At 45.3% G+C, this 27,580-nt stretch overlaps 1 protein-coding gene across 1 annotated transcript; it reads left to right on the top strand.

Annotated features, from left to right (window-relative positions):
* Positions 1-5,952: 5,952 nt before the first annotated feature.
* On the top strand, positions 5,953-26,956 carry Rmdn3 (regulator of microtubule dynamics 3). Its single transcript, XM_034494915.2, has 13 exons — positions 5,953-6,090; positions 6,410-6,603; positions 9,013-9,205; positions 9,556-9,699; positions 17,113-17,398; positions 18,258-18,360; positions 21,287-21,347; positions 23,684-23,759; positions 23,900-23,977; positions 24,633-24,731; positions 25,200-25,253; positions 25,678-25,758; positions 26,227-26,956. The coding sequence occupies exons 2-13, from the start codon at positions 6,417-6,419 to the stop codon at positions 26,275-26,277; spliced, it is 1,413 nt and encodes a 470-aa protein (XP_034350806.1). The 5' UTR covers positions 5,953-6,090; positions 6,410-6,416; the 3' UTR covers positions 26,278-26,956.
* The last annotated feature ends 624 nt before the right edge of the window (positions 26,957-27,580 follow it).

The raw sequence follows: 27,580 nt of genomic DNA, 5'->3' as shown, positions 1-27,580 counted from the left end.
GGGGCAGAGGCAGGCGGATTTCTGAGTTTGAGGCCAGCCTGGTCTATAGAGTGAGTTCCAGGACAGCCAGGGCTACACAGAGAAACCCTGTCTCAAAAAACAAAAACAAAAACAAACAAAAAAAAAAAAAAAGAGAAAGAAAAAAGAAAAAAAAAGAAAATGTGAACTCCAGGTTCAGGGTGAGACCACTTACAGACGAGGCTAGGCCTCCTGCGCTCAACAAGGGCTTGCCCCCAAGACCAAAAGCCTTCCCTAGGCCACACATCCTTTAGCCTTGTCATTTCTCAGTAATGCCGCCCTCAGACCTAGTCATTGACACCTAAACACTTGAGGGACACTGAGCCAAACTTTAGCCACAACTAAATTGTTTAGCTAAGCACTTGGGAGGCTGAGGCAAGAGTTGAGGGCCAGCCTCGGCTACAAAGTCCCTGTCTTAAAAACAGAAAAGCTGGAAAGATGGTTCAGTGATTAAGACTACGTACTGTTCTTGAAGAAGACCCAAGTTCAGTTCCTAGCACCCATGTCAGGCAGCTTACAACTGCTCTTAACTCCAGCTTCAAGGGATGGCCCTAACTCAGGCACATGCACATATTCAGACATACACACGTAAACATGCAGATTAATAATAATAATATTTTTAAAATAGATAAATAAAGAGGTAAAAAGAAATGACTTCTGAAGCTGAGAGAGAATGCAGAAGTTGTTTGACATGGACCGTGTGACCCACCGAACAGAGGACTGTGTGAACCAGTGGAAATGTCTCTGAGGCGAGAGTCCCGAAGCATATCCTGATAAGCATCTGGAATCTCCGGGTGCACTGTCTTTATCTGCTGTTCCAGAGGCCAGCAGTTGATGGGCAGGGCTCAAGTTCTTAGGCGGAAGCCTGGGACCCGCCCAAGTCCTGAGCCTTCAGTAGCTTTCTGACTTCATTTGGGAGTCTCTGCCTCCCCTCGCTTTACCCTCCCACCATTTCTCTCTCCTTCCCTCCCCTTTTCCCTCCTTCCATTCCTCCCTCCCTCTATCCCTTTCCTTCCCCTTCTCTCCCCTCTCTGTTTCTCCATACAGGAAGTCCATCTAGGTAGCCCAAGGTATCCTAGAACTTGCAGTCTTCCTGACTCGGCCTTTAGTGCTGAGATTATAGTCAGGAGTCAGCACAGTCTGGCTTGGCAGGGCTCTCCAGTGTTGCTTCCAACATGGCGTTCCTTTTATTTTCACAAAATATGTGGTCAAGTGAAAAACAGGACAGGAGAAGTAAGTACTGTGCAGGGAGCCATTACCTCTGAGACACAAGGAAATGGGGGGTGGGGGTGGGGAAAGGAATTTACAAATGCTCCTTTGTTCTTTTCAGGCAGAGTCTCACTTTATATAGCCCAGGAAGACCTGGAGTCCTTTACATAATCAGGATGGCTTTAAACTCTGAGTAATCCTTCTGCCTCGGGCACCAAGTCCTGAGATAACAAGAGTGAGCCACCTCAGATAGTTATGTTGGGGAACAAACTCAGGGCTTTATACATAGGCAATTCCTCTGCCTACAGAGTGATAGCTGAGCCCTAAAATAATGTGTGTGTGTGTGTGTGTGTGTGTGTGTGTGTGTGTGTGATGTATATATGTATGCATTTATGTGGATATTGCAAATGTGTTTAAAGGCTAGAGGTCAATGCTGGGCATTTCCTTTCTGAATCTTTATTTCTAAAATATCTATTTGTGTGTGTATGTGTGCATGCACGTATGTGTGCTAGTGTATGAGCTGTGTGCATACATGATTTTCCCTATCACTCTCTTTTTATTCCTTTGAGACAGGGTCTCTTCCTCAGCCTGAGGCTCTTGATTTCTCAACTGTCCACTCAGAGCTGGAGTTCTAGGTGTGCTTGGGATCTGCCTTGTTCAGCAGAATGCTCCGGCAACCAAACTCACCTCTTCATAATTGCATGTCAAGCATCCATTGCAAGTTGCATTGAAAGCCATGCAACCATGGGCTACCTTTCCAGTCCTTATACTGTATTTTTTGAGACATAGTCTTCAACTGAGGCTGCAGCTCATCCATTCAAGTAGGCTGACTGGCCCATGAGTTTGGGGACCTGCTTTCAGATTCCATCCTTCCCATGAGCTCCAGGTCACCTTGGCCAGGAGTTTGGGTACAGGGAATCCAAACTTAGGTCCTCATGCATGCATGATAGACACTTAACTAAATCACCTCTCCAGGCCCAAGACCTTGTGTGTGTTTGTGTGCATGTGTGTGTGTGTTTGTGCACACGTGTGCGTGTGTGTGCTAAAAACCTTAAAAGTTATATACCAGGTAAGGCTACCATTGCAAGGCACTACGGTGTTAACTCTTTGGGCAGAGGCAGTTGGATGAGGCAGATATTCTGGACTGGGTGGGGGTTTGGAGCCTGTTCTGTTTACCTGTCTCAGTTGGCTGTGGTAGGCTGGGAAGGAGACCTAGGATGGGGGGGGGGGGGGGCTTGCTTTATTGCATTTACAAAACTGGCCTGCTGATGCACCTTAGCATAGAGCTCTGTCTGAATAGCCCGCTACAGTGCCAGCCGCCCAGGCAGCCTTACTCCTGCTAGATAACATCTTTAATATCCAGGAGGAAATGAATTCCCTGTCTGGGCTATCTGCCTGGTCTTCCTGTCTCCTTCTTCCTGTCAGCATTTGTGGATTGCTTCTGCAGTGGGGCACAGGAGCACAGGAGCTGAATCTAGCATGTGAACCACTCTTCTCCCCTCCCCTCTCTCTGTCTTGCCCTTCCTTTGTCTTTTTGAGACAGGGTTTTATTATGTAGGCCACGCTGGCCTCAAACTTGGGTTGATTCTCCTTTGGCCTGGGATGATAGGTATGAGCCGCCATGCCCAATCCTGGCCCACAAGTAGAGCTCTGAGAACAAGTTTTGAGACAACCTTCAGGAATCAGTTTTCTCTTTCTGCTGTGTAGTTTCCAGGAATCAAACTTGGGTGAACGGATGCGTTCACCTCAGCAGACAGCACCCTCACCTACTCAACAGTCTCACCCGCCCTTCTTTTTCTTTTTGAAATAGACTCTTGTGTTACCTTGTGTCCCATAAATATGCACAATTACTATGGTTTTTTTGTTCATTTTATTTTTATAGATGTCAATTTTTCTTCCAGATTCATTCTTTTTCTGTATTTTATTCTAATTAGAGTTTCCTCACATTTAGAATGAAGGAATGATTGCCCATGTACATGAAAACCACTAGGATTTCTTAACCTCAAAATTACTTGTGAAATCTGTTTTATACATCAAATCCCTCCCGTGTGTATCACATTCATGAGGATTTTGCTTTGAGCACATAGTTTGTACTGAGACACTGTTTTCCAAACTGCACATTCACAGATTTTTATTGTCTTCAGTTTTCTTTGCTTTCTTGATGCAATTCCCCCCAAATCATTAGAGTCCCAAACTTTATCTGAAAGGTCCTGAAGCAACAGAGTCAGCAACATCTATGCTTCTGCTTGTTCTGGCCAGGAGAGGCTATCAGATTATCTCGGAGATACAGCTGAGGGTTGTAGGAAGGTTGGACCTTTCCACCTTCACTCCCCATACATACATTCTGTGCTGGGTTCAACAGTCACTATTCCTCCTGGGGAAAATCCACACAAGACAGCTATTGCATGGTCCATTTCAGTATCTTGTGGAAGATACCTCATCCAGCAGAGAGCATATAAAGAGGGAAGCTGTAACCCACAGAATATGGGGTTCAGCACTACAGCTCTGGACCCCCCCCCCCATCTCCACTCTTCAGCAACAAAGTCTGTGGCTGGAGACTGGGGCCAGATTATAGCACCAACTCCTCCTCAGTCCTAACCTGGGAGACCAGGAAGGAGAGCAGAGCTCCCGGTGGCTCCCATCAGATCAGTTCTGTTAGCCCAGGACTTCTCAGAGATGCTCAGGGAAGTGGCTCTTGGAGTGACCTGGAGATCAGACGGGTTCACTCCAGCCCTGAGTGACTATATTACCGAATAAAATTAATGTCTCAGTTTTAAGAATAAGGAGAGGACAATGGCAGGTAAAATGTGAATGAAATATGACTTTAAACACATACAAAAATGTCATAATGAAACCCATTATTTTCTATGCTAACTAAAATACTTAGTTCGTGTATCTGAAACCTGTGAGTATGGAGGTCAGAGGACAACCCCTAGTGTTATGTTCTTGCCTTCCATCTTGCTTGAGGCTGAATCTCTATTGCTTCTCTGGAGAGTCTCCTGTGTCCACAGCCCCTCTGCTGGTAGTAGAGCGGGGATTACAGACGCATGCTACCATGTCCAGCTTTTACATGGGTTCTGGTATTTAACATCCATTGTTACGCTTTGTATAGCAAGCACTTTGCCGACTTTGCCATATCTACTGTCCATGCAGATGCAGTGTGATTTCGGGGGTGGGGAGCAGGGGTTGAAACTCACTTTATAAATCAGGCTGGCCTCAAACTCAGAGATCCTCCTGCCTCTGCCTCCCAAGTGCTGAGATTAAAGGCAGGCATCACTATCACTTGGCTCCAAAATGTTTAATAACATTTTAAAGGTAAGAAACAGAGGCAGGTGGGTCTCTGAGTTCAAGGCCTCCTGGTTTACAAAGAGAGTTCCAAGGCAGCCAGCGCCATACAGGAAAACCCCATCTCAACAAACAAACAAACAAATAAACAAACCCAAAAGCAAAAATGCAAAAAACAACCCTCAAACAACCCTCAAACAAAACAAAACAAAACAAAACAAAAAAACAACAACAACAAAAAAAAAACAAAACCAAAAAAGACCGTGGAACTATCTAGGTCAGTCCTCCAAAACCTGTATCTGTCTTTAAATGGTGAGATACTTTATGTATATATGTGAATACATTTGGAGCCAGACAAATCTGTAATTTCAGAATTTGGAAGGCCAAAGCAGAAGGCCAGAGAGGCCAAAGCTTGGCTTTATAGCAAAGACCTATAATCACAGCTTTTGTTAGAGTGGTGACTCAGAAGGATCACAAGAGCAAGGTCTGCCTGTGTTACAGAGTGAATTCAAAGCTAACTTGGGCAATTTGAGATCTGGTCTCAAAGCCAGGCAGTGGTGGCACAGGCCTTTAATCCTAGCACTTGGGAGGCAAAGGCAGGTGGATTTCTGAGTTTGAGGCCAGCCTGGTCTACAGAGTGAGTTCCAGGACAGACAGGGCTACACAGAGAAACCCTGTCTCAAAAAACAAACAAACAAAAGAGAGAGAGAGAGAGAGAGAGAGAGAGAGAGAGAGAGAGAGAGAGAGAGAGAGAGAGAGAGAGATAGATCTGGTCTCAAAATTTAAAAGTCTCCCCACCCCCCCACCCCCAAAAAGGAAAGAAAAAGATTGGTGATGTGATTCAGATGCCACAACATCTGCATAACATTTGTGTGACTTTGGAGGCCAGTCTGGACTATATAGTGAAGCAGCAAACAAACAAAAAAACAAAAAAACAAAGATAGCAGAAATGATATGTATCAGACCCAGTTTCTCTGCGTAACCCTGGCTGTCCTGGAGCTTGCTCTGTAGACTATATAGTTTTGGATAGGTTCGAACTCGCAGTGATCCTCCTGGTCTAGCAGTCCTGGCTTGAAGCGGAGTTTTGAAAGCTGGTAGAAGTCGAGTCCCAGCGATGTAGGGACGTCTTGTCGACAACCAACAACTTACTCTAATTTCATCTGGCAGTGGCGCTGTTGTTTAGGATAAATGGTTTGACTAGAAAATCCGTAAATGCCTAAATCAGCCGGAAATACAGTGTTAAGAAGAGGTGGGGGGTGGCATATTCCAGGTATGGGCAGCGTGAGATTTGCAGAGCACATTCTGGGCGCAGCGCCTGGGGATCCACGGCAGGGCAAAGTCCATACAGCAGGGTCAGCCACGAGCTAACCAGATCCGCTTTCGCCAGCTCGGGTTCCCTTATAGCGTCCTCCCGCTGATGTAGCCCCGCCCACAGAACCTGGTTGGGAGGCGGAGCCTTGTGCGTCATCTCCACGCGCGTCTCACCGTGCGCGGAGAAGGTGGCGCGGGTTAAGGACGTCAAGTCATTGACAGGGTGAAGCAGTGGTGACTGCTGCTGCTATGGTGGCTGGCGGCTGGGTAAGGGTCTGAGTTGGTCTCCTGCGGGCGGGCCGGCGTGGCTTCGGGGACTCCAGAAGGCCGAGAGTGTGTAGCCGGCTGCGAGGCTGCCATGTACAGGGTTCTGGGAGGCCAAGGGCGTAGAAGCGGGACTGCACTGGGCAGGGGCGCGTTGGACAGGCGCTGCTGTCCCTTGGCAGGGCGTCCGTCTGCGCCGGGGGCTGCGGCACCTGAGGGCCTGACCTGGGTAAGGTCTTGGCTAACGGGTTCTGCCTCGGGGGTGGAGGACCCGGCTCATGACTTTCTTTCGGTTCGCTCCTCTTTCTTACGGTGGCTGCAGGTACACTATGTCTAGACTGGGGGCCCTGGGCGGCTCCCGCGCCGGGTTGGGACTGTTACTTGGTACTGCCGCCGGCCTTGGATTCCTGTGCGTCCTTTACAGCCAGCGATGGAAACGGACCCAGCGCCCTGGCCGGAGCCACAGTCTGCCCAACTCCCTGGACTATGCGCAGGCTTCAGAGCGTGGACGCCAGGGTAAGAAGAGCACAGGTCATTACTTACTGATGGCACTGGGGCTCGGGCTGTCTTTCGATAGGTTGGCTGGGTAGTGGGAAGGCTGAGTTTCACTCTTTTAGGAAAACTTATCGAAAAGGAAAGCTGTGCCCTTTCCTCCGATTCGAGGAAAGCTTGATGCAAAATGACTGTAGCTTTCACTTTTAGTTCTGGTCATGTTCATGAACATGTGTACCAAGAGCATTTGAGAAGTGTTGGGTGTGTTAGACAGAGGAAGAGTCTGAAAGAAGTAGAAAGAAATAATCTCATAGGAATTAAAAGCTCTGGAGGTGTGAATATTTGTATCCAGATGTGAAGGGTATTTGGCGAGTAATCCAAGGATTTAAAAATCCCTTTTTATGAAGAAAAACTCACAGGGATTGTGTAACTTTCGCAAGGTTGTTACAGAGTAAGTGGTAAAGCCGAACCTGGTCATCTGGTCCAGTGTACTTTCCACAACACGGGCTGGGAGCACACTCAAGCAACTGAAGCCAAATGGTTGAAAGTCAGCCGTGACAGATGAAATGGGTTTCTGTTTTGTAAAACATCTTCAGGTTAAGTCATTTAAGTAGAGCATCTGGGGTTTCAAGTCCCTCCCCTTATTTGGATAACAGAGGCTTGGGTGGCTCCCCTCGTTCCATACTGATTGAAAGTGTTTTTTCTGACCACTGATCTCATATATCTTCTGATTCAGTGCTAACTGGAACGTTAGTTCTGCAAGAATGTGTGCACACTTATCCCCCTAGATTGCAGCTGTCAGCGTCTGATAACACAATGGTAACAGGGCACTTCTGGTCCTTGTACTTTGTAATTTCTTAGTAGTGGTCTGGCCTCCCCTGAGGATGGGGGAAAGCCTACACATTCTAAGTATCTCCCTTGCTGTACCATGAGCACTGCTGGCCTAGATTTCCTCTAACAAGGGATGTATGTGTGTCTCCTCCATGGGCTCTCCTTGTTGAGTTCTTCCATATTGCATATTCCTGTCCAGTTGCTTTAAAGGCCTACTGATTTCCTAATTCATTCACACTCTGTTCAGGGTGAGCAGATTCATCTTGGTAACTGTTTTTCTTATGGAGTTTGGCCAGTTTTTTCCCATGGACCTTTTCTTGGTGACTGCTCATTTTCTTTTTGATGATATTAATCAAATCTGATGATATTAATTATGGCCTCAAGAGAGGCAGTTACTATTTGTTGAGAGATGAGGATTTGAACAAACCCAGTTTTTGTTTTACTGGGTAGTTGGTATTGATTACCTGGTATTTGGCACTATAAGGCTAGAGACTTTTTTTTTTCCCTTTTTGTGTTTTTGAGATAGGGCTTCTCATAGCTTAGGTTGGCCTCAAACACTGTGTAGCTGAAGGTAGTCTTGAACTCCCCATCCTCCTGCCTCCACCTCTGAGGCTACCACTCCTGGCCAAAGGTTTTCTTTGACTCTAGCAGAGCAGCTGCCCTGCCTTCTAAGAACCATACCCTTGCAGGCATTTTACACTGCCTGCTGTGTTTTAAAGGTTCAAGCAGATAGTGTTTCTTTAGAGATTGTGACCTTAAAGGTTGTCTGTGTGTGTGTGTGTGTGTGTGTACATGTGTAGACACACCAGTGTGTAAACATGCCATAGCACTTCTATGTGCAGGAGCTCGTTCTCTCCCTCCAACAAGTAGGTTTTGGGCATTGAACTTAAGTTGTCAGCCTTAACAGCAAGTACTTTTACCTGCTGAATCATCTTGTTGGTCCAGATTTTTTTTTTTTGTTTTTTTCGAGACAGAGTTTCTCTGTGTAGTCCTGGCTGTCCTGGAACTCACTCTGTAGACCAGGCTGGCCTCGAACTCAGAAATCCGCCTGCCTCTGCCTCCCAAGTGCTGGGATTAAAGGCGTGCGCCACCACTGCCCGGCGTTGGTCCAGATTTTTATGTTTGCTTTTTTTTTTTTTTTTTTTTTTCTGAATCGTGACTTGGAACTTGACTATGACTTAGCTGTGAAATATATGCTTCCAGAGGCTCAAATTCTTCTCTGTGAATTGAACTTCAGGAGAATTGAATGCCTGGCTAATGTCTCATGCCTTTAACAGCTGAAATTACATAGACCCTGTCTAAAAAAAAAAAAAAAAAAAAAAAATAAGAGAGCTGGACAGATGGCTCAGTGGTTAAGAGCATTAAATGGTCTTCCAGAGGATCTGGATTCAATTCCCAGCACTCACATGGCAACTCACAACTGCCTGTAACTAGGGGATCTGACTCCCTCACACCCTCATACACGTGGGCCAAACACCAATATAGATAAAACAAACAACAGAACAAGAGAAGCAAGTACTCTAGAATTCTAGGTTTGAACTGTTTTGTTTTTTTCTTGCTATATTTCATGGGTATCTCAATGTCCTGTTCCCTTTGCTTCAGTGACACAGTTGCGGGCTATCCCAGGTGAAGCAGGAGATGCTGCTGTGCTGCCCACCCTCCCACAGGAAGGACAGGAGAAGGTGCTGGACCGACTGGACTTTGTGCTGACCAGTCTCATGGCACTACGGCGAGAGGTGGAGGAGCTTCAGAGGAGCCTGCAAGGACTAGCTGTAGAGATTGTCACGGAGGTCCGGTGAGTGACTGGGTCTCTTGCTCAACTTTTCCTGGCTCTTCTGGCTTTTCAGCTGGAGTGTATTCTGCTCTTGGTGGTTCTCAACAAGCCCATTCTATAGCTGCACATCTGGTTCCTTCCTTTTCCAGGTTGTGTTGCTCCCCCTGTGCCCTTTTGACCTATTGAAGCAGCTGCAACCTCTCTTCTTCCCAGTTTAGTCTGCCAGGAGGTAGCCTGAAGCACTGCCCTTACTCTCCTGAGAGCAAAGACTCAGAAGTTTCTCCTTTCTTGATCCTTTAATGAGGGAGGAGTGAGGAGAGACAGGCTGTGTGAGACCTAATGTGCACTCTGGGATGGTGCCTGTTTTCCAGATCTCATATAGAAGAGAACCAGAGAGTGGCTCGGAGGCGCAGGTTCCCTTTTGCCAGGGAGAGGAGCGACTCCACTGGTTCCAGCTCTGTCTACTTCACCGCCTCCTCAGGGGCAACACTCACAGATGCCGAGAGTGAAGGAGGGTGAGTTGTCTCTTCTGGAGGCAGTTGTGCTTGCAGCTACATTGTATTTGCAAAACATTATTTATCAAAACCCATAACAAGGTGCTGTAAATGATTTTTGAAGAAAAGTAGGCCTATAACTGAATAGAAGCCGCTTCCCAGTCAGTGTCATTCAGACATAGCACTGGAGTGTCAGAGGGGTCGTGTTGTGCATCTGTTATGAGTTGACTTTTTAAATATTGTTTTTAAAAACACATTTTATTTTATGTATATATTTTACCTGTTTGTAAGTGCATTGCTTGTATGCCTGGCGACTGCAGAGCCCAGAAGAGGGCACCAGATCCCCTGAGAACCATGGTTATGGATTGTTGTAAACAGCCATGTGTGTTCTGGGGACTGAACTTGGATCCTCTGCAGGAGCAGCAAGTGCTCTTCCATGCTAAGTCGTCTCCTCAGCCTAGAGGCTCTTCTTTTCACGCCATTTTTAAGGGCATTTTTCTGTGTCATCACAAGTGTTGTTTTAGAACTTCATTTCTTTCCTTGAGTGGCTGAGCAGGATGTGCCTGATCTGTAGGCCTGACCTATGCTCCCTTTCCCAAGGCGGCGCTCTCCTCTTGGTGTCTGGCTCACTCACCCTTGCATCTGGATGCTGGGGAGTTGACTCTCAAGTGTTGAGCAGATCTGCTAAGAGGATTTACCGTGAAGTAGGACAGCAGCAAGCAGGACAGTTTCTTTCAAGTTTGGTCAGGGTTTTTTAATTTTAAGCCACAGTGCCATTCTGAAACTTTGGTCTCAAGGACGGTCTGATGTCATTGGTGGTAGCATCTATGTATGTGGTGCTGGTGTCAGACATCCAGCAGGTCTGGAAGACTTAGAGGCTGATCTTTCCACTGGGTGACCTCTGTTGACCGTTGTTTCTCCTTAAGGAATTGATAGGTCAGAGTGGCTGAGGAAACTAGAACATGCCTATGGCAGCTACAAGTTAACTTCTTAAGCAGATTCGTCTCTTTTATGGGCACACCTTGTAACACTAGCTACCGTTTATTTATTTATTTATTTATTTATTTATTTTTTACTTCCTCAGATGGTGTGTTAAGCACCTTAGTGGTATTTTCTTACTTCATCCTCATGATAATCCTGTGACCTAGGTTCTGCTCTTCTGTTTCTCAGATGGAAAACTTGAGCTTTGACACGCAGAGCAGTGTTATATAACATCCAAGCTCAGACTTAGCCCATCTTCTCTAAATACAATTGTTAGGACAATAAATCTTTGTCCTAACAAGCTGGCTTATCTGTGATCTGAGGAGTGGCATGGTCTTCAGGGCACAAAGGGCTTCTGTAGGCACATGTGTGAAACGTAGCCCTTGCAGTTCTTGCTGTTGACTCAGATGCCCCAGCTCACTACCCCAGCAATGCCTGAATGCAGTACTAGTTTGGTCTTGTTTAGGGGCTGTTATTTTCTCCTGCTTCCGATTTTTCTCTTCATGTTGGATCAACCCCAGAACCTCCCATAGGCTAAGCAAGTGCTCTGCTATGGGGCTATATCCCCAGCCCCTCATTTGGTTTTCCTACAAAAATAGATCTCTATAGATCAGGCTGGCCTCAAACTCACAGAGATCCTCCTGTCTCTGCCTCCTGAGTGCTGAGATAGAATAAATTTCGGCCCCTTTTTATATCCCTGCCACTGGTCTTTAATGGAAGATTATTTATTTATTTATTTATTTAGCCAACACCTGAAACATGGTTTCTCTATGTAGCCTTGGCTATCCTGAAACTCGAACTGTACACCAGGATGGCCTCAGAGTTCCACCTGTCTCTGCCTCCCGATTAAAGTCATGTGCCAACACTGCTTGGTTTACTAGCAGATCTGGGGCTAAGTTGGTGTCTAGCAAGTCCCAGTCAGCTTCCTGTCTTCACCTCCCATAGCATGGGTCACAGGTCCTCAGATCACCTGGCTTCCGAGGAGGACTTGAACTGAGGTCCTCATGATTGGACAGCAGCACTCTTACCAGTTGAACCATCCTCCAGCCCCACTGAACCTTTTTGAAGGGTTGGTATTTATGTGTATGTGTTTGTGGCTGTGTAACTTTCTATGCACCACACACAGGAGCCTGTGTAGATTAGAAGGACGGCATTGGCTCCCTCGGAACTGGACTTACAGGAGGTTGTGAGCGCTGGGAACTGAACCAAGATCTTCTGCAAGTACAGTTGAGAGTTTTTTGTTTTTTTTTTTAAGATTTTATTTTATTTATATGAACACATTTTAGCTGTCTTCAGACACACCAGAAGAAGGCATCAGATTCCATGACAGATGGTTGTGAGCCACCATGTGGTTGCTAGGAATTGAACTCAGGACCTCTGGAAGAGCAGTCAGTGCTCTTAACCACTGAGTCGTCTCTCCAGCCCCTCAGTTAAGAGGTTTTAACTGCTGAGCCATTTCTCCAACTGTTTGAGTATAATTGTTTTTAAGATTTATTTCATGTGTATGAATGTCTTCTTTGCATGTGTTTATGTACACTATTTGTGTGCCTGGTGCCTGCAGAGGTAAGAGGGCATCATAGCTCCTAGAATTGGAGCTAATGGGTGGTTGTGAGACATCTTGTGGGTGCTGGGAACCAAACCTAGTTTTTCTGCAAGAGCAACAAGTGTGTTTAACCACTGAGCCATCTCTCCAGCCCCTGATTGACCTTTTTAAGAGGGAAGAACAGGAGAGCTTTTCTCAAGCTTAAAATGTAAAACTCAGGGTGCTGGAGAGATAGCTCAGCAGGTAAGAGCACTGACTGTTCTTCCAGAGGACCCAGGTTCAATTCCCAGCATCCACATGTCAACTTATAACCATCTATAACTACATGATCTGACACTTTCACAGACATACATGCAGGCAAAACACCGATGCACATAAGATAAAAATAAATAATATTAAAAAAAATATAAAACTCAGACTGTTCATGATCTTTTGTTTGCTTTTATTATTATTTTGGTTTTTTAAAAAGAAAAGCTTAATACAGAAGAAAGACTGGGCAGCAACAAGAACACCACCAACAGCCCTCTTAACTGATGATTTAAAGAAATTATACAAACTTAGAGGGTCAGCCAAGTGTGGTGGGACATGCTGGCAGTTCAGCATTCAGGAGTCTGAGGCAGAAGGATCAGAAGTTCAAGGCCAGACTAGGATTACAATATTTGAGGCTAGTTTATAATACTTAGTAAGGCCGGGCAGTGGTGGCGTATGCCTTTAATCCCAGCACTTGGGAGGCAGGCAGAGGCAGACGGATTTCTGAGTTCGAGGCCAGCCTGGTCTACAGAGTGAGTTCCAGGACAGCCAGGGCTGCACAGAGAAACCCTGTCTCGAAAAACAAAAAAAAAAACAAAAAAACAAACAAACAAACAAAAAAAAACCAAAAATAAACAAACAAACAAAAAAACCCCAGGAAAAAAAAAAAAAAGAATACTTAGACCCTGTGTCTCAAGAAGTGACATAAACTCGTTCATCTGGAGTCAGTGGGTCAGAGTTGTGCCATACTGCATGCGGTGCTCACTGGAGCATCCTGGCCACAAGGAGCAGGTAGGGCAACAAAGGGGTGGATGGTTTTCTTTTCTTTTTTCTTTTTTTTTTTTTTGAGACAGGGTTTCTCTGTATAGCCCTGGCTGTCCTAGAACTCACTCTGTAGACCAGGTTGGCCTCGAACTCAGAAATCCACCTGCCTCTGCCTCCCAAGTGCTGGGATTAAAGGCGTGTGCCACCACCGCCCGGCAGGTGGATGGTTTTCTTAGTTATAGCTACACTGAGCTCAGCCCCATGACTGATCCTGTGGCACATGAAAGCTACTGGTGGTGCAAGACTGTGTGACTTAGCTGGCTGCCATCTGGGGCAGTGGCTATAGTGAATACTTTCTTCATTGTGGTAGGTCAAAGGGGAATTCTGGAGGTGGTCACAAACTCTGAAATGGCTTTTAAGCATGTACCTTAGGGAGGTAGGATTTTCTCTGAGGGATGATTTGGTAGGCTATTCTATTGAGAGCTATAATTTCTCTTTCTCTTTTCTGAGACTGGTTTCTTCTGTGTAGCCCTAGCAGCCCTCAAACACAGGGTTCTGTCTGCCTCTGCCTCCCGAGCACTGGGATTCTGCAGTCTCTCTTTTTAAAATTTACTTTCATTCACAAATCTTTTTACATTTATTTAATTTCTTTTGTGTGTACATGCACAAGCCTGTACATGCACAAGTGTGTGCCACAGTTGCACAGTAGAGGTTGGAGGAAACCTTTGAGTAATGGACTCTCCTTTCTGGCTCCACCTCAAGTCATCATGCTTAGTACCTTACGCCTTCATCTGCCAAACTGTCTCTTACCCTGTGTTCTTTCTTCCTGTAACAAGATTTGTGCTTCCAGATGTTGACTGTCAGTGGCAAAAGTGGAGTCATCGTCCAGGCTTATGAACTTATTCTCTGCACACTGTACCATATGTGGCTTGATATGCTTCCTGAAGAACCCAACATGCCTTTAAATCCCAGCTTCCCTAGCATTGCAGCCACAAATTCTCGTCTTTACTCCTTGAGTCTCGTCTTCTTTCCTTCAGGTCCTAACGTGGCTTATCTCTACTGCTGAGTCACAGGCTTAGGACATAGGCCTTAGCCTATCCCAGTATCCCAGGCTCAGCTCTCTGATGAGCATTAGGAGGTCAAAGGAAGTAGTCAGCAGCAGGCAGACATTTGGGAAACCCTCTTTAATTTCTAATTCATCAGCTCTCTGTCAGGAACAAAAACAAGTAGCTTAGCCTCATGTCCACTGTGGAAACTGTTCTCTTGAGTGCTTATGTCAAAAGCCTTGGAGCATGGCAACCAGTGAAATCCTGTCTGGTAGATTTCCACAAGGGTTGGAGGTAGAAGGTAAGGGAATGTTGTAAGTAGTGTGAGTAACCCGGAACATAGCAAATCTCTTCAGACCTTTAAAAGCCATGATTGTTGCCATGATGTGGGGCTTGCGCTTGGTGTGACAGGATTTGAGGGAGGGCTGAGGTGCAAAGCTCTCCCTGTTAGCTTTCCTGCTTCGTGGGGCTCTGTTCACTCTCACCCAGGTGGTGGCAAGGTCCCTTTTCACTTCTTTAGCTGCTTGCTCATTCAGAGTTCTGGCCTTCAAGCCTCAGGGAAAAGGCAACAGAGCAGAGCAGAGCAGAGCAGAGCAGTGCATCCTGGGAGTGCTGGAGGCACCATCTTCTATTTGAATTTCCTCAGCTTAGCTCTCTTCCTCTTGTAGTGAAGAAAAACACAGAGATTCCAAGCTCTCTCTACACCAGTGGCATTACTTACCTGCTTTATTTTGCTAGGCAGAGTGGAGACCCTGGCTTAATTTTCTTACGTGGTCAGGTTATTGTCCAAGCTCAACTGGAGTCTCTCTAACTTGCCCTTGTGTAGTCTCCTTCCTCAGAACTCAGACTGGTTATGACATTTGGTACTTTCCCTAGGTCCTTTAATCTCCAAGTTATTACTGCAAACTCCCAGGAGGAAAGATACTAGGATGGTCTTTAAATATCATGCATGCCTTTTTGTGTTTGTTTTCAACACAGGGTTTCTCTGTATAGCTCTGGCTGTCCTGCAACTCGCTCTGTAGACCAGGCTGGCCTTGAATTGTGATTAAAGGCATGAGCCACCATTACCTGGCTCATGCAGGTTCTTGTAATTGAAGCTTTGGATGCCTTTTAAATAGAAAGATGCTGCTCTAAACAGTAGTAGCCACATGCTTAGACTGGGCTCCAACAATGTCTACCCCCTGGTGCTCTCTGGAGCGCCCCCAGGAGGCTTTCTAGATGACAGTGTTTTTGCCTACAGCGTTCGGCCAGCGTTCGGTTAGGCTGTCTCAGGTGGGCAGAGACTCTTGGTTGGTTGATTTCTGTTGGTCACAGGGAACCTGCCTTTATTCTTTACTCCAGGAAGGAAGATTGTTGGCTCCCAAATGAAATGTAAAATCTTCCTTGTGCTTCTGGAGGGCTCTCAGCTGACTGTTTCTGGCCCCTGGAAATCCTCCTCTGCCCCAGGCCCCTCCCTCCCTCCCTTCCTCCCTCGCTCCCCTCCTTCCTTCCTTCCTTCCTTCCTTCCTTCCTTCCTTCCTTCCTTCCTTTCTTCCTTCCTTCCTTTCTTTCTTTTTTTGTTTGTTTTTCAAGATAGGGTTTCTCTGTGTAGCCCTGGCTGTCCTGGAACTCACTCTGTAGACCAGGCTGACCTCGAACTCAGAAATCCACCTGCCTCTGCCTCCCAAGTGCTGGGCTTAAAGGCGTCACCACTGCCGGGCCCCATTTCTTATATAATATAACTAGCAGTTTGTTAGCGGCTGGTGGACAGAGAACTAAGACTCTTGGCTTCCTCTGTGTTGGCTCCTAGCAGCCCCCAGACGTTATCCTAGAGGGGTGTTCATTTTCCTCCTCTGCTGCTGGCATCTGGAAGTGACCTCTGCTCCTCTCCACGCTCCCCAGGCTCCCTCTCCTGCCATTGAGGTTTGACTGTAGACCTGAAGAAATGGGTGGGCGCTGCTTGAGCCTCAGAGGCTGGCACCCATGCAGGGAGCTCCTGGCAGACATGTTTGGCTGATAAGGATGTTTCTCCAGTCCCTCCCTAGCTCATCAGTATAGTTCTGATCAGCTCTACTTGTATTTGTAAGATCATTTCCAACCCATCTCCCCAAGCTTTCTGTTGGTATTGAACCCTGGGCCTTCTGTGCATGACAGGCAAGTAATCTAGCATCTACAAATACCACCCTGCCCAGCCCTAGTTCTTTTTTGTTATATTAAAATTTTCATTGTATAATGAATATGGGCATTTACTTGCCACATGTGTGGAGGTCAGAGGACAAACAGCATAAGTTGGTCCTCTTAGGTCATCAGACTTGTAAATTAAGCACTTTGACCTACCAAGCTATCTCACTAGCCCTGTTTAAGAGATATAGCCCAGGCTAGCTTCAAACGTTCTGTGTAGCCAAAGATTACCTTGAATTCTTGATTCTCATGCCTATACTTCCCAAGTGCTGGGATTATAAATGTGTTACTACTACCCTCAGACTACAGTGGTCATGCGTCAGAGCCTGGCGCCCATGCGGGTAGCTTCTGGAAGATGTGTTTGGCTATGAGGGATGATTATCCAATCCCTAGCTCTCAAAAATTTTCTTCCCCTTGTTTTCTGCAGTTGGAGTAGCAGCTAAACAGAGGGGTTTTATATCTGACCCTGACCAGCACACAGCACCTGCCTGGCTGGAAACTTGTTTCTTCTCCAGTCATTTCCCTAGCCTGTGGTTCAAGTTTTCACTTGAAGACTAGTTTCTGCCCTTATATAAGAAATGATCTGGCTCAATGGACAATGTTGAATAATCCTTCTGTGGCAGGAGAACAAACCCTAGTTTTGAACTGAATAATCCCCTTCTTTAACCCTGTCCTTTAATTCTCTGCCAGTTATACAACAGCCAATGCGGAATCTGACTATGAGCGGGACTCTGACAAGGAGAGTGGGGATGCTGAAGATGAAGTGAGCTGCGAGACGGTGAAGATGGGAAGGAAGGATTCTCTGGACCTCGATACGGAGGCAGCTTCCAGTCCGGCGTCTGCTACCTTGGAGGATGATGACTCCTCAGGCCTTGAGGATGTGCAGCTGGTCCTGCAGCAGGCAGATGAGCTGCACCAGGGCAGTGAGCAGAGCAAGCGGGAAGGTTTCCAGCTCCTGCTCAACAATAAGCTGGCGGTAAGACCTGCTCCTCCCTTGAACCTGATGCTCCCAGGGAATGATAACAGACCCATGGGGCTTCCAACCCAACAAAGCAATGGGAAGGGGATGGGGTGAAAGGGCTGCTTCTGCACACATCCATGAGGTTGCTTACCATTTCCCAGAGAGGCCCTGAAGCTAGTGTACTGCCTACCCCATAGTTTCTTGCATGGTTTTCTGCCTCCTATACAATTCCAGGGAGCCCTGCCTCTCTACCAGGGAAAAAGTGCAAAGGACTGGAATACTTGTGCCTCCCCAACTGCATTACACCCTGTTCCTTCAGTTTTCCTTGAGACAGAGTTGAATCTGCATGCCCTACTTGAAATTTCTATTACAAGTGACATTGTGTAGGTCATTCAACAATTCCCTCTGGCTCACAAGCCAAATTTATTATGTAAATTCCCCCCTAAATTAGACACCACCCTCCGCCCCCGAGGCATGTTTAACTAAGTAGCCCTGGCTGGCCTCAAACTCCTACAGATCCACCTTCCTCTTGAGTGTGCATGCCACCGTGCCTAGCAGAATTCTCCCTTGTATTAATCAATCTCATATGTCAGCCTACACTTCCTTTGCTGTGTCTTATACCTTCTTGGAGCTGACCTTCATGATTAGGAGACCAGTATGTTCTTACCCTGTGATTGTGCAAGCTATCAGCTAGAGATAATGTCTTCAGTTAACTGCACCAGCTGTGGGGTGTGGGGTGGGAAGGCTGTGCACAGGGCATGCCTGATGTCAGTGATTATACCACTGTTTTGGAAACCAACCTACAGTGTAGGGGGAAGCCCAGGGCCCCATTCTTTATGGCCAAGGAGACTCATTTATTCCTTTTGGTCTGTAGTATGGAAGCCGACAAGACTTTCTGTGGCGCCTGGCCCGGGCCTACAGTGACATGTCTGAGCTTTCTGAGGAGGAGAGCGAGAAGAAATCATATGCCCTAAATGGTAAATGCTGACAGCAGGTACCCATGGGAATGTAACCAGCTGACTGCAAATACAACTGGCCCATTTGCTTGAGGCCCAGGGGAACCACAAAGATCTGTCAGGACAAGAATAGTATAGTTACTCAGAATGGGCAAACTGCTTCCAAGGCCCTTTGCTTCCTCTGAAAATAAGGTTTTGAGATTGCACAGTCTGCTTTTCTTGGAGACAGGTTTAGCTGTTCTGGAACTGCGTATATAGACTGGGCTGGCCTCCAACTTTATCAGCAATCCTTAACCTTTGTCTCTGTCCCCTAGGGCTGCACCACTACACTCAGGGTAAAGTTTATGGGTGTTGAAGAGATGACTCAGAAGTTAAGACTACTGGCTGCTCTTCCAGTGGACCTGGGATGAGTTTCTAGCACCCACATGGTGGCTCACTGATTGTAACTCCAGTTGTGGGGGATCAGATGCCCTCTTCTGGCCTTTGTGGGCATGAGACACACGTGGTGCACAGACATATCTGTCAGCAAAACATGCCTAGACTTTAATGATTGTTTTACTTCTTAGATTTTAGGTGATGGTTCTGATCAGCATTTGGGCTAAGTTTGATCTCTTGGTACCAACAACGCAAAGGATTTCCTCTGACCACTTCTCCCCTCTCCCCATTGGACTTTAATTCTTATTGAAAGTCTGAGCTGGATATGGCAACACATGGCTGTGATCTCAGCACCGGGGAGGCCCATGGCAAGTGTAAGATCAGCTGTGTGTAGAGTGAGATCCAGGCCAGCTAGGTACTTAGACAGTGCCCCCACCCTCAGTCTTTCAGTCTTCCATGAAGAGCTTATAAAGATGTTGGATTAACAAGCCACCCCACACCTTTTTTTGGACTTTTCTAATGCCTGTAATAAGTTTATTGATAAATATGTATCATCTTCTGGATTTGGCAGAACTGCTGGGCTCATCAATATAAGATACCTCTCTTATAATAGCTGAAAGTTTTTTGTTTGTTTTTGAGACATCATCTTACCCTGGGCTTGGGCTCCTGATCCACTCTCCTCTACCTCTCAATGCCCAGATTACAGGCACACATTACTGTATCCAGATAGAGTTGAGTTGTTAATATAAATCCAAGGTAGAACAAGCCAAATAATCATGGGTAGTCTCGTTCCTATGAAACATTTTTTTTTTTTTTGACAGTCTCATGGTATGGCCTAGGGAACTTGAGCTTCTCCTGCCTTACCCTCTAAGATCTGCGATTACAGGCATTTGCTCCACTGGGAGATTTATTTGTAGGCATGGGCATGTGTGCTATGGTGGACATGTGGTTATCAGAAGACAATTTAAGGGAATAGAACTCAGGTTGTCAACCTTGACAGCAAGTGCCTTAATCCACTGAACATCTTGTCCCTCCCTTGGGAGTCGTGACATCAAGGTGTGTAATCATGGTCTGGCTTTCTCCATGGAACACTTTTTTTCATAGGATATACAAATGTGTTCCAAAACGTGCTATGGAGGTTGGATAGTTTTTGCCCTGAATGAATTCACTAACTCAGCTCTGTTGTCCTGTAAGGTGCCCTTTTCACACAAGACCGTCGGTACCATTGGATGTAACTTTGATTTCTTCAGCTTACATACAATTATAGTTATTTTTCTTTTTGATTTTTCAAGACAGGGTTTCTCTGTGTAGCCTTGGCTATCCTGGAATGTATTGTGTAGGTCAGGCTGGCCTTGAACTCAGAGGTCCACCTGTCTCTCTCTCCTAAGTGCTGAGATTAAAGGTGGGCACCAGCACTGACACCCAGTTTATATTTATGTTTCTTTCCAATTTTCTTTCTCTTTCTCCACGAGAGTGTGGGTGCACCCATACCCCAGGGATTCCATCTCTGTCTCCCAGGTGCTGGGATTACAGGCAGGCTGCAGTGTCTGTTTAGGACATGGATGCTGGGGACCCAAACTATAATCCTCACACTTCCACAGCAAGCACGTCATCCACTTAGCCATCAGCCTTGGTCCCTTCAGATCTTCCAGACTTTTTAAAAAACTGACTTATTTATTTTTATGTGCACTGATTGGTGTTTTGCCTATATGTGTGTCTGTGTGTGAGTGATGGATCCCCTGGAGAGTACAGACTGTTGTGAGCTGCCATGTGGGTACTACAAATTGAACTTGGATCCTTTGGAAGAAGAGCCAGTGCCCTTAATCACTGAGCCATCATCTCTCCAGCACCCCCAACCTTTTTTTAGAAGACAGTTTCAATATGTAATCCAGGGTAACCCCAAGTTTATGGCTTTCCTACCTCAGTCTCTGAATGCTTGGCCTACAGGCTTTTGCTGCCTCAGCTGGCTTTTTAAAGAGTTTTATTAGCCTGGTGATGGTAGCACACACCTTTATTCTGCATTTGGGAGGCAGAGGCAAGTAGATCTGAGTTTAAGGCTAGCCTGGTCTACAGAGTAATTTCCAGGACAGCCAGGACTATGCAGAGAAACCCAGTCTTGATTAACACAACAAAACAAAAAATTTTATCAAATCACAAATACTTTTATGAATATAAACAATATATACAATCTTAGTGATACATAAACATCCTTAAGCTGTTTTACAGTCTTTTCAGAATAAGGTCTGTTGGAGACAGTTTATGTTGGTTCCTTTTTCATATTTGAAATGCAAAAATTGACTTCAAGAGCATCAAGTAGGTATAAAAAGATGGTAGGTTAGAGCCAGGCATAGCTCGTGTGGTAATCTCAGTACTTGGAAGCAGAATCTCAGGTTCAGGGCCAGTCTGAGCTACATGGGGATCCCAAATCTCAAAACAAAGATAAAACATAGAGATAGCTTAGGCTTACTGTAGTAGAAGTTGTATGCAACCAAAGTGGTTATTCATTTTTCCTGACTGTTACTTGTGGTGGTGCTTGGGGCCTGCATTTATTCTGGATCTACCTGTCTTCCAGGAAAAGAAGAAGCAGAGGCTGCTTTGAAGAAAGGAGATGAGAGTGCTGCAAGCCACCTGTGGTAATAATATTCTGCAGTTTTAGGAAGAGCCAGAGTAGACCCTTTTCTTTACCCTGGCCAGAGGCAGTTGCTTCAAGAACCAGGAAGGGGAGCACTATTCTGAATTTCTGCAGGCCTCACCAAATCCTAGGCAGGGATCAGGGGGGTGAGCTTTGGAGGGTAAGGCAAGGGAAAAAATACTGGGGCTAAGAGGATTGAATATCTTCCAAGAGTCACCCTGGCCACAGACCTGGTCCTCACCTCTTCAGGGAAGCTGGGATAACTTGCATTTCTTGTCCTGCAAAAGCTCTTCCCCGGCTGTGATCCCTGCTGGTGGCAGACATTGGCTTCTTTGCTTGGTTTGCATGAGAAAAAGATGTGAGCTTATACCCAGGAAGTTCAGCAATTGATTTATTAGCTTATTGGCCTGAGGGTATAGTGCAGTGGTAGAATCTTTGCTTAGCACATATAAGGCCCTGGGTTCCATACTCAGTACTACACAAAAATAAACCCAAAAGAATCTCACAGTGAGTCCTTTTTTGGTCTCTAGAGACACATTCTGCCAACAGGCATGTGCCAAGGCCTCATATCTTGGACCCTGATTCCAGCATCTGTTTAGGTTTTTTAAAAAGGTTCATTCTTCTTCCACTGTCCTCTGCTTTTCAAATCTCTACCCTCAGATGTAAGCTGAGAGGCTGTGTTTTTCCATCTATGGCTGAAACTTTCCGTGCAAAGGTTCTGCTCAGAAGCCAGGTAACTTTCTAGGTATCATTGCTTTCCCTGGGCTCTCAAGAATGAAAACCTGGTCCTAAGGAACAGCACTTTGGAAGTGTCCAGTACAGCCCCACCCCCAAGATAGTTAGCAAATATATGAAGAAGAAACTTGGGCATGGGGAGATGTCCATTTCGGCTGCTTCTAGTACCGAGTACTGTGGGCAGAGCTCTGGTAGTGAGGTCTTCTGGTGTCTGTCTGTTCATGTGGTGCTGGGGACTGAAGTCAGGGTCTTGTTCAGTGAGAGCACATTCTACCACTGAATCCACTTGTCCTTAAAGGTTTGTTAGGGTAGTGAGATGGCTCAAGTAGATAAAGGCACTTGCAGGGCAAGCCTGGAGACCTGTTTCATCCCCAGAATACGTGTTATGGTGTAAGGAGAGAAGTACTCCACAAAGTTGTATGGACCTCCACATTGTGTGTCATGGAATGTGTCTACAAATGCACATTAAGTTTAAAAAAATTTTTAAGGGCTAGAGAGATACAATTTAGTGGTTAGAAGCACATAGTACTCTTCCAGAAGATTCCAGTTCAGTTCCCGGCCCTGGAATCACGTGGCTCATGACGGACTGTAACTCCAGCTCAGGCAATCTGATACCAGAGTGCACATGTGCTCATAGCTATATACTGACAAACATTAAAAAATCTTGTAAAAAAAGGTTGGCTACTCCTGGCTTTTCAAATAGCACTTGTCACTAAACAAAGACCTTACATATGCTAGGCAAGTAAGTACTTTATCCCTGAGCTACATTTCCCAGTCTCAGTAAGACAAACACTGATTTGTTCCCCTGGCAGGGAGGATGTGGGGAAAGGCTAAAATAGATCTTTATTTCTGTTTTCCACTGGCTCCCAAGTTAACAAAAATCCTTCAACGTCTCATTTGACCATGCTGAGAACATAATTTTTCCTGCCTAATGATACACTACCTGTATGTTTCTTTAGTTAACTAGAGACCATTTAATGTGCAGCCAGAAGGTAGTAACAAGAACGCACTTTGACCTCTTGTAGTTTGATGCTAACTTTTCAGAATGTGGTGTTGAAGTCTAACTCAGAGCCTCACATGATGGCAGATCACTAAGCTGTAATCTAACTATGTTTCCAAGTTGTAATGCTTGTGACTATGCTCTATGAAAATAGGGATATTTAAAGATCCAGGTCAAGACCTTGTCTATGTTTTTGTTTTACACGGGTTTTGCTATGGTAGCCCTTGCTGTACAGCACATGCTGGCTTCAAACTTGAGACAAGCCTTCTTTCTGCCTTAGCCTTTGTGAGTGGGTGGTTACTGAAATGTGCCATCTCACCTAACTGAATGTTCTAATAGAAGGAGAGATTTACTCAGGGTGGGTGGTGTCCAGGCTGGGAGGGAAAGGGCATTAAAAACACCCTTGAATTACTTTGGAGAATTGTAAGCCTGCCACTATGTATTAACTGAGACCATGAGTCTAAGAAGAGAGAATTATTTATAGATGAAAAATAAATTGTTACTGTGCTTGAGTAGAGCGGAAGTCTAACTACACTGAGTGGTACGCATTCTCTGCACTGACCGTCTAAGTCCTTGTCCTGAGCTTGCTGCTTCCCCCTTAGGTATGCAGTGCTTTGTGGTCAGCTGGCTGAGCATGAGGGCATCTCGAAGCGTATCCAGAGTGGCTTTAGCTTCAAGGTGAGGACAGGCTTCTCTTCCCTTGTGCTGGCCCAGTCCGGTTCCTCGCTCCCTTAGGCCAGCTTTCCCACAGCCTCAGTGCTTTGCTGCTCTTTGCTGAGCAACTCTAGGTTTGATGGTAGTTTGTATTTTCTCCTCAGGAACATGTGGACAAAGCCATTGAACTTCAGCCAGAAGACCCCAGGGGTCACTTTCTTCTTGGCAGGTGGTGCTACCAGGTGAGCTATAGTCTAAGGCCCAAGATGTTCCTGTCACACCAGTTTCCAGCAAGGTTTTCAAGTTCTTCCTGGTCTGGCTTTTATTTCCTCTGAACTGCCCACGCTGTTGGTAGATGGCCCTGTTGTATGTAACCCTGCACCTTGAACTCATCATCTTTCTGCTTTAGCTTAAGGGCTGTGATTACAGGTGAATGAAACCACGTCTGAATATTGCCTTTAATGCAGAACATTTTGTATTTACCATTCCCAAACAAACTTTGTAATAGTACTGTTGACTAAATCTAAGAAGTCACATGTGCTAGGCCCTCACTACTAAAGCTATACGTTCCAACCCAAGAAACTATATACACTTGTGTGTGTATGTGTGTGCTTATGTGTGTGTGGGTGCACACATACCATGGGAGCATGTGGATGTCAGAGGACACCGAGGAAGGTGGTTCTCTCCTTCCCCTCTGAGTACTGTTCAGGTCTAGGGTTGGCAGCCTTACATTGCTGAGTGACCCTGGTAGCCTGAAGCTGGCTTTTTGGAGCTGGGATTTCACAGAGTCTCATTCTACCTGTGAACTGATTTCTTCTGTATCTAGAGTGTTAGGATCACAGGCGCATGACAACTCACACCTTCTTTTTTTTTTTTTTTTTTTTTTTTTGACGGCAGGTTTCTCACTTGAGCTGGTTGGAAAAAAAAACGGCTACAGCCTTGTTTGAAAGCCCCCTCAGTGCCACTGTTCAGGATGCCCTGCAGAGTTTCCTTAAGGTATTAAGGGGAGGGTGGGTGGAAGCTACAATGGCTTATTCCTGCAACCCTTGATGGGGAAGATGTGTTTCCTAGTTGGGGATAATTCTGTATTTACCTTAATTTTGAAGGAAAATCAAAATTACTTTGAGTTTATAAAAAGTACTAATTCCCAGACATAATAAATCAATCTTGTGATTACTGATAGAGCTTTCTAATACCTAGACTTCAGCTTGAATTGAATTTATGAATCTCTCTCTCTCTCTCTTTTTTTTTTAAAGAATTATTTATTTTATGTGAGTACCCTGTAGCTGTCTTCAGACACACCAGAAGAGGGCATCAGATCTCATTACAGATGGTTGTGAGCCACCATGTGGTTGCTGGGAATTGAACTCAGGACCTCTGGAAGAGCAGTCAGTGCTTTTAACCACTGAGCCATCTCTCCAGCCCATTTGTGAACCTCTTAATAATGTGATTTTCTTTTTCCAGGCTGAGGAACTACAGCCAGGATTTTCAAAAGCCGGACGGGTCTATATTTCTAAGGTAAACTCCCCTTTAACACTGATGGAAACACGCTGTATTTGTGGGATTTTTTAATGCCGAGGATACAGTCTGTGGTCCGCCACTGAGCCATCTATGCCACTAAACTGTTTTTTGAGAACTAATATTGAGTGGTGTTACCACAGCAGTCCTTGCTCCCTGCTTCCTAAATGTTGAGGTTATAGGTAAGCCACCATATCTTTTTTTTCTTTCCTCTCTCACTTGAGACAAGGTCTTGATATGTAGACCAGGCTGGCTTAGAATGCAAGAGATCTACCTGCTTATATTTCCTGAATGCTGGGATTAAAGGTGCACCATCATCTTCAGCTTCCGGGCACATACATACACGTGGGTCTTTCTGATCTCTTTGTTTTTAAGTTTTTACTGCTTTTTTTTTTTTTTTTTTTTTTTTTTTTTTTTTTTTTAGTGCTATAGAGAATTAGGAAAAAACTCTGAAGCTAAAAAGTGGATGAAGTTGGCTCAGGAGCTGCCAGATATCACTAATGAGGTAAAAAAAAAAAAAAAAAAAAAAAAAAAAAAAAAAAAAAATATATATATATATATATATATATACATATATAGTTTCAAAATGTAGTTTAGCCTGGCTTCTGTCTGACCACAGCCTCTCAAGTACTAGGATCACATCAGTACACAACCTAGGTGCTAATACTTTGTGTGGGGAGGCCATGGCATACATCATGACTCATGGTCAGGACAACCTTTAGGTGTGAAATAAAATGGCAAATGCTTTATTTACTGATATCTTCCCAGATGCCTTTTTGTGCGGAGTCTCTGACACGCCCCTCTCCCAAGGGAGGAGACAGATTGCATGGACTCTAAGCTATCATGGGGAAAGTTAGGAAGACTGGCAAGATAGCAGCCCAGTAAAGCAGAAGAGGGTCCCTTGTTAACTTCTAGTGATTTGGGAAAAGCTTAATTTTGATTCTGTACTAGATTTGTTTTCTTTGTATCCTAGGATTCATCTTTCCAAAAAGACCTGGAAGAATTGGAAGTAATTTTAGGATAATATTTACATTTCAATTACCTGGGGGCTACTACTTAAATGTGGAAAAGAAAATCAAGTTGCTTTTTGACCCTGTGACTGAGTTCAGGAAACCAAACAAGATGTCCTGGCCCCTGGAGAGCTGACTGCTACCACCACCATCCCTCAGCTTTTTATGTTATCAGTTAATTTATCCTAATCTCCTACCTTAATTTAAATTGGGGATGTACTTGCAGCTAAGATTTCTGCTTTCTTCCTCTTAAGTGAATTCTTGAAAAATCAAGACAGCATAGCCATACGGTTTAGTGTGGACACAGCCCAGAAAGCTGAGAACGTAGCGGAACTGTCTTCCAGCTGCCAGTGAAGGCAGATGAACTTCAATGAGCCACAGCAACAAAGTATAGGACTTGTAACCTTTTTTTGCTAATATTCAACACATATTTATTGTCCTTTAATGTCACACCCTACCTACAAGGACAAAAGGAGCCAGCACAGCCCAGTTCCTGCCATCCTACTACCCATCATGTATACTCTACCGTATTCCAGGGTGAGGGCTGGACCACGGGACCTCCAGAGTTCTGGCAGCTTTTGGGATGACAGCACTGGCAAAGGGTCTATAAGTATATTTTGAAAGTGATCTATCTGAAGAGGTGCCTGGAATATTTTTTGGTACAAATTTGAAATAAACAAAATTTGATTAGAAGGATATGTTCTGTTTTTGTTATTTTTGACAGCTTCAGAGTTCCTTCCAGAGGAAATCAATAACAAAAACAGCACATCAAATTCTCTAAGATACTCATATGTGTAAAATGTATGTCATGTATGCCTGAAGGAGGCCAGAAGAGGGAGTCGGTCTGAAGCTAGAGTTAAAGCATTCTGAGCCACTTCTGGGTATTGGGATCAGACTCAAGTTATCTGGAAGAGCTCTAAACCGATAAGCTATCTCTTCAGGAGTAAGTTTTTCCTATCAAATTGTATAAAATTTGGGTTTGAGACAAGAAATTCTAATAATTCCCCACAGAATAAAACCTTTATACAAGGTGCCCCACTGCCTTCTGGGAATGATGGCCTAGGGCAGCAACCTCTTTCCTCTTCCTTTTACAGAGGACCCAGGCCCAGTTCTCAGCACCCATGTGGTGACTCATAACATCTGTAACTCCAATTCCTGGATATTTGATGACTTCGGATTTCCAAGTAGCAGGCATGAATACATGCAGTGTATGTACACATACAAGAAAAACACTAACACACACACACCCACGTTCCCAGAGCAAGCAAGCAATCTTAACTGCTGAGCCATGTCCATGGAGGTCCCAATGCTTCCCTG

This window comes from Arvicanthis niloticus, chromosome 2 (assembly GCF_011762505.2).
Source record: "Arvicanthis niloticus isolate mArvNil1 chromosome 2, mArvNil1.pat.X, whole genome shotgun sequence".
NCBI lineage: Eukaryota > Metazoa > Chordata > Mammalia > Rodentia > Muridae > Arvicanthis > Arvicanthis niloticus.
The sequence above is the reverse complement of the archived record's forward strand: the minus strand, read 5'-3'. Positions and strand labels throughout refer to the sequence as shown.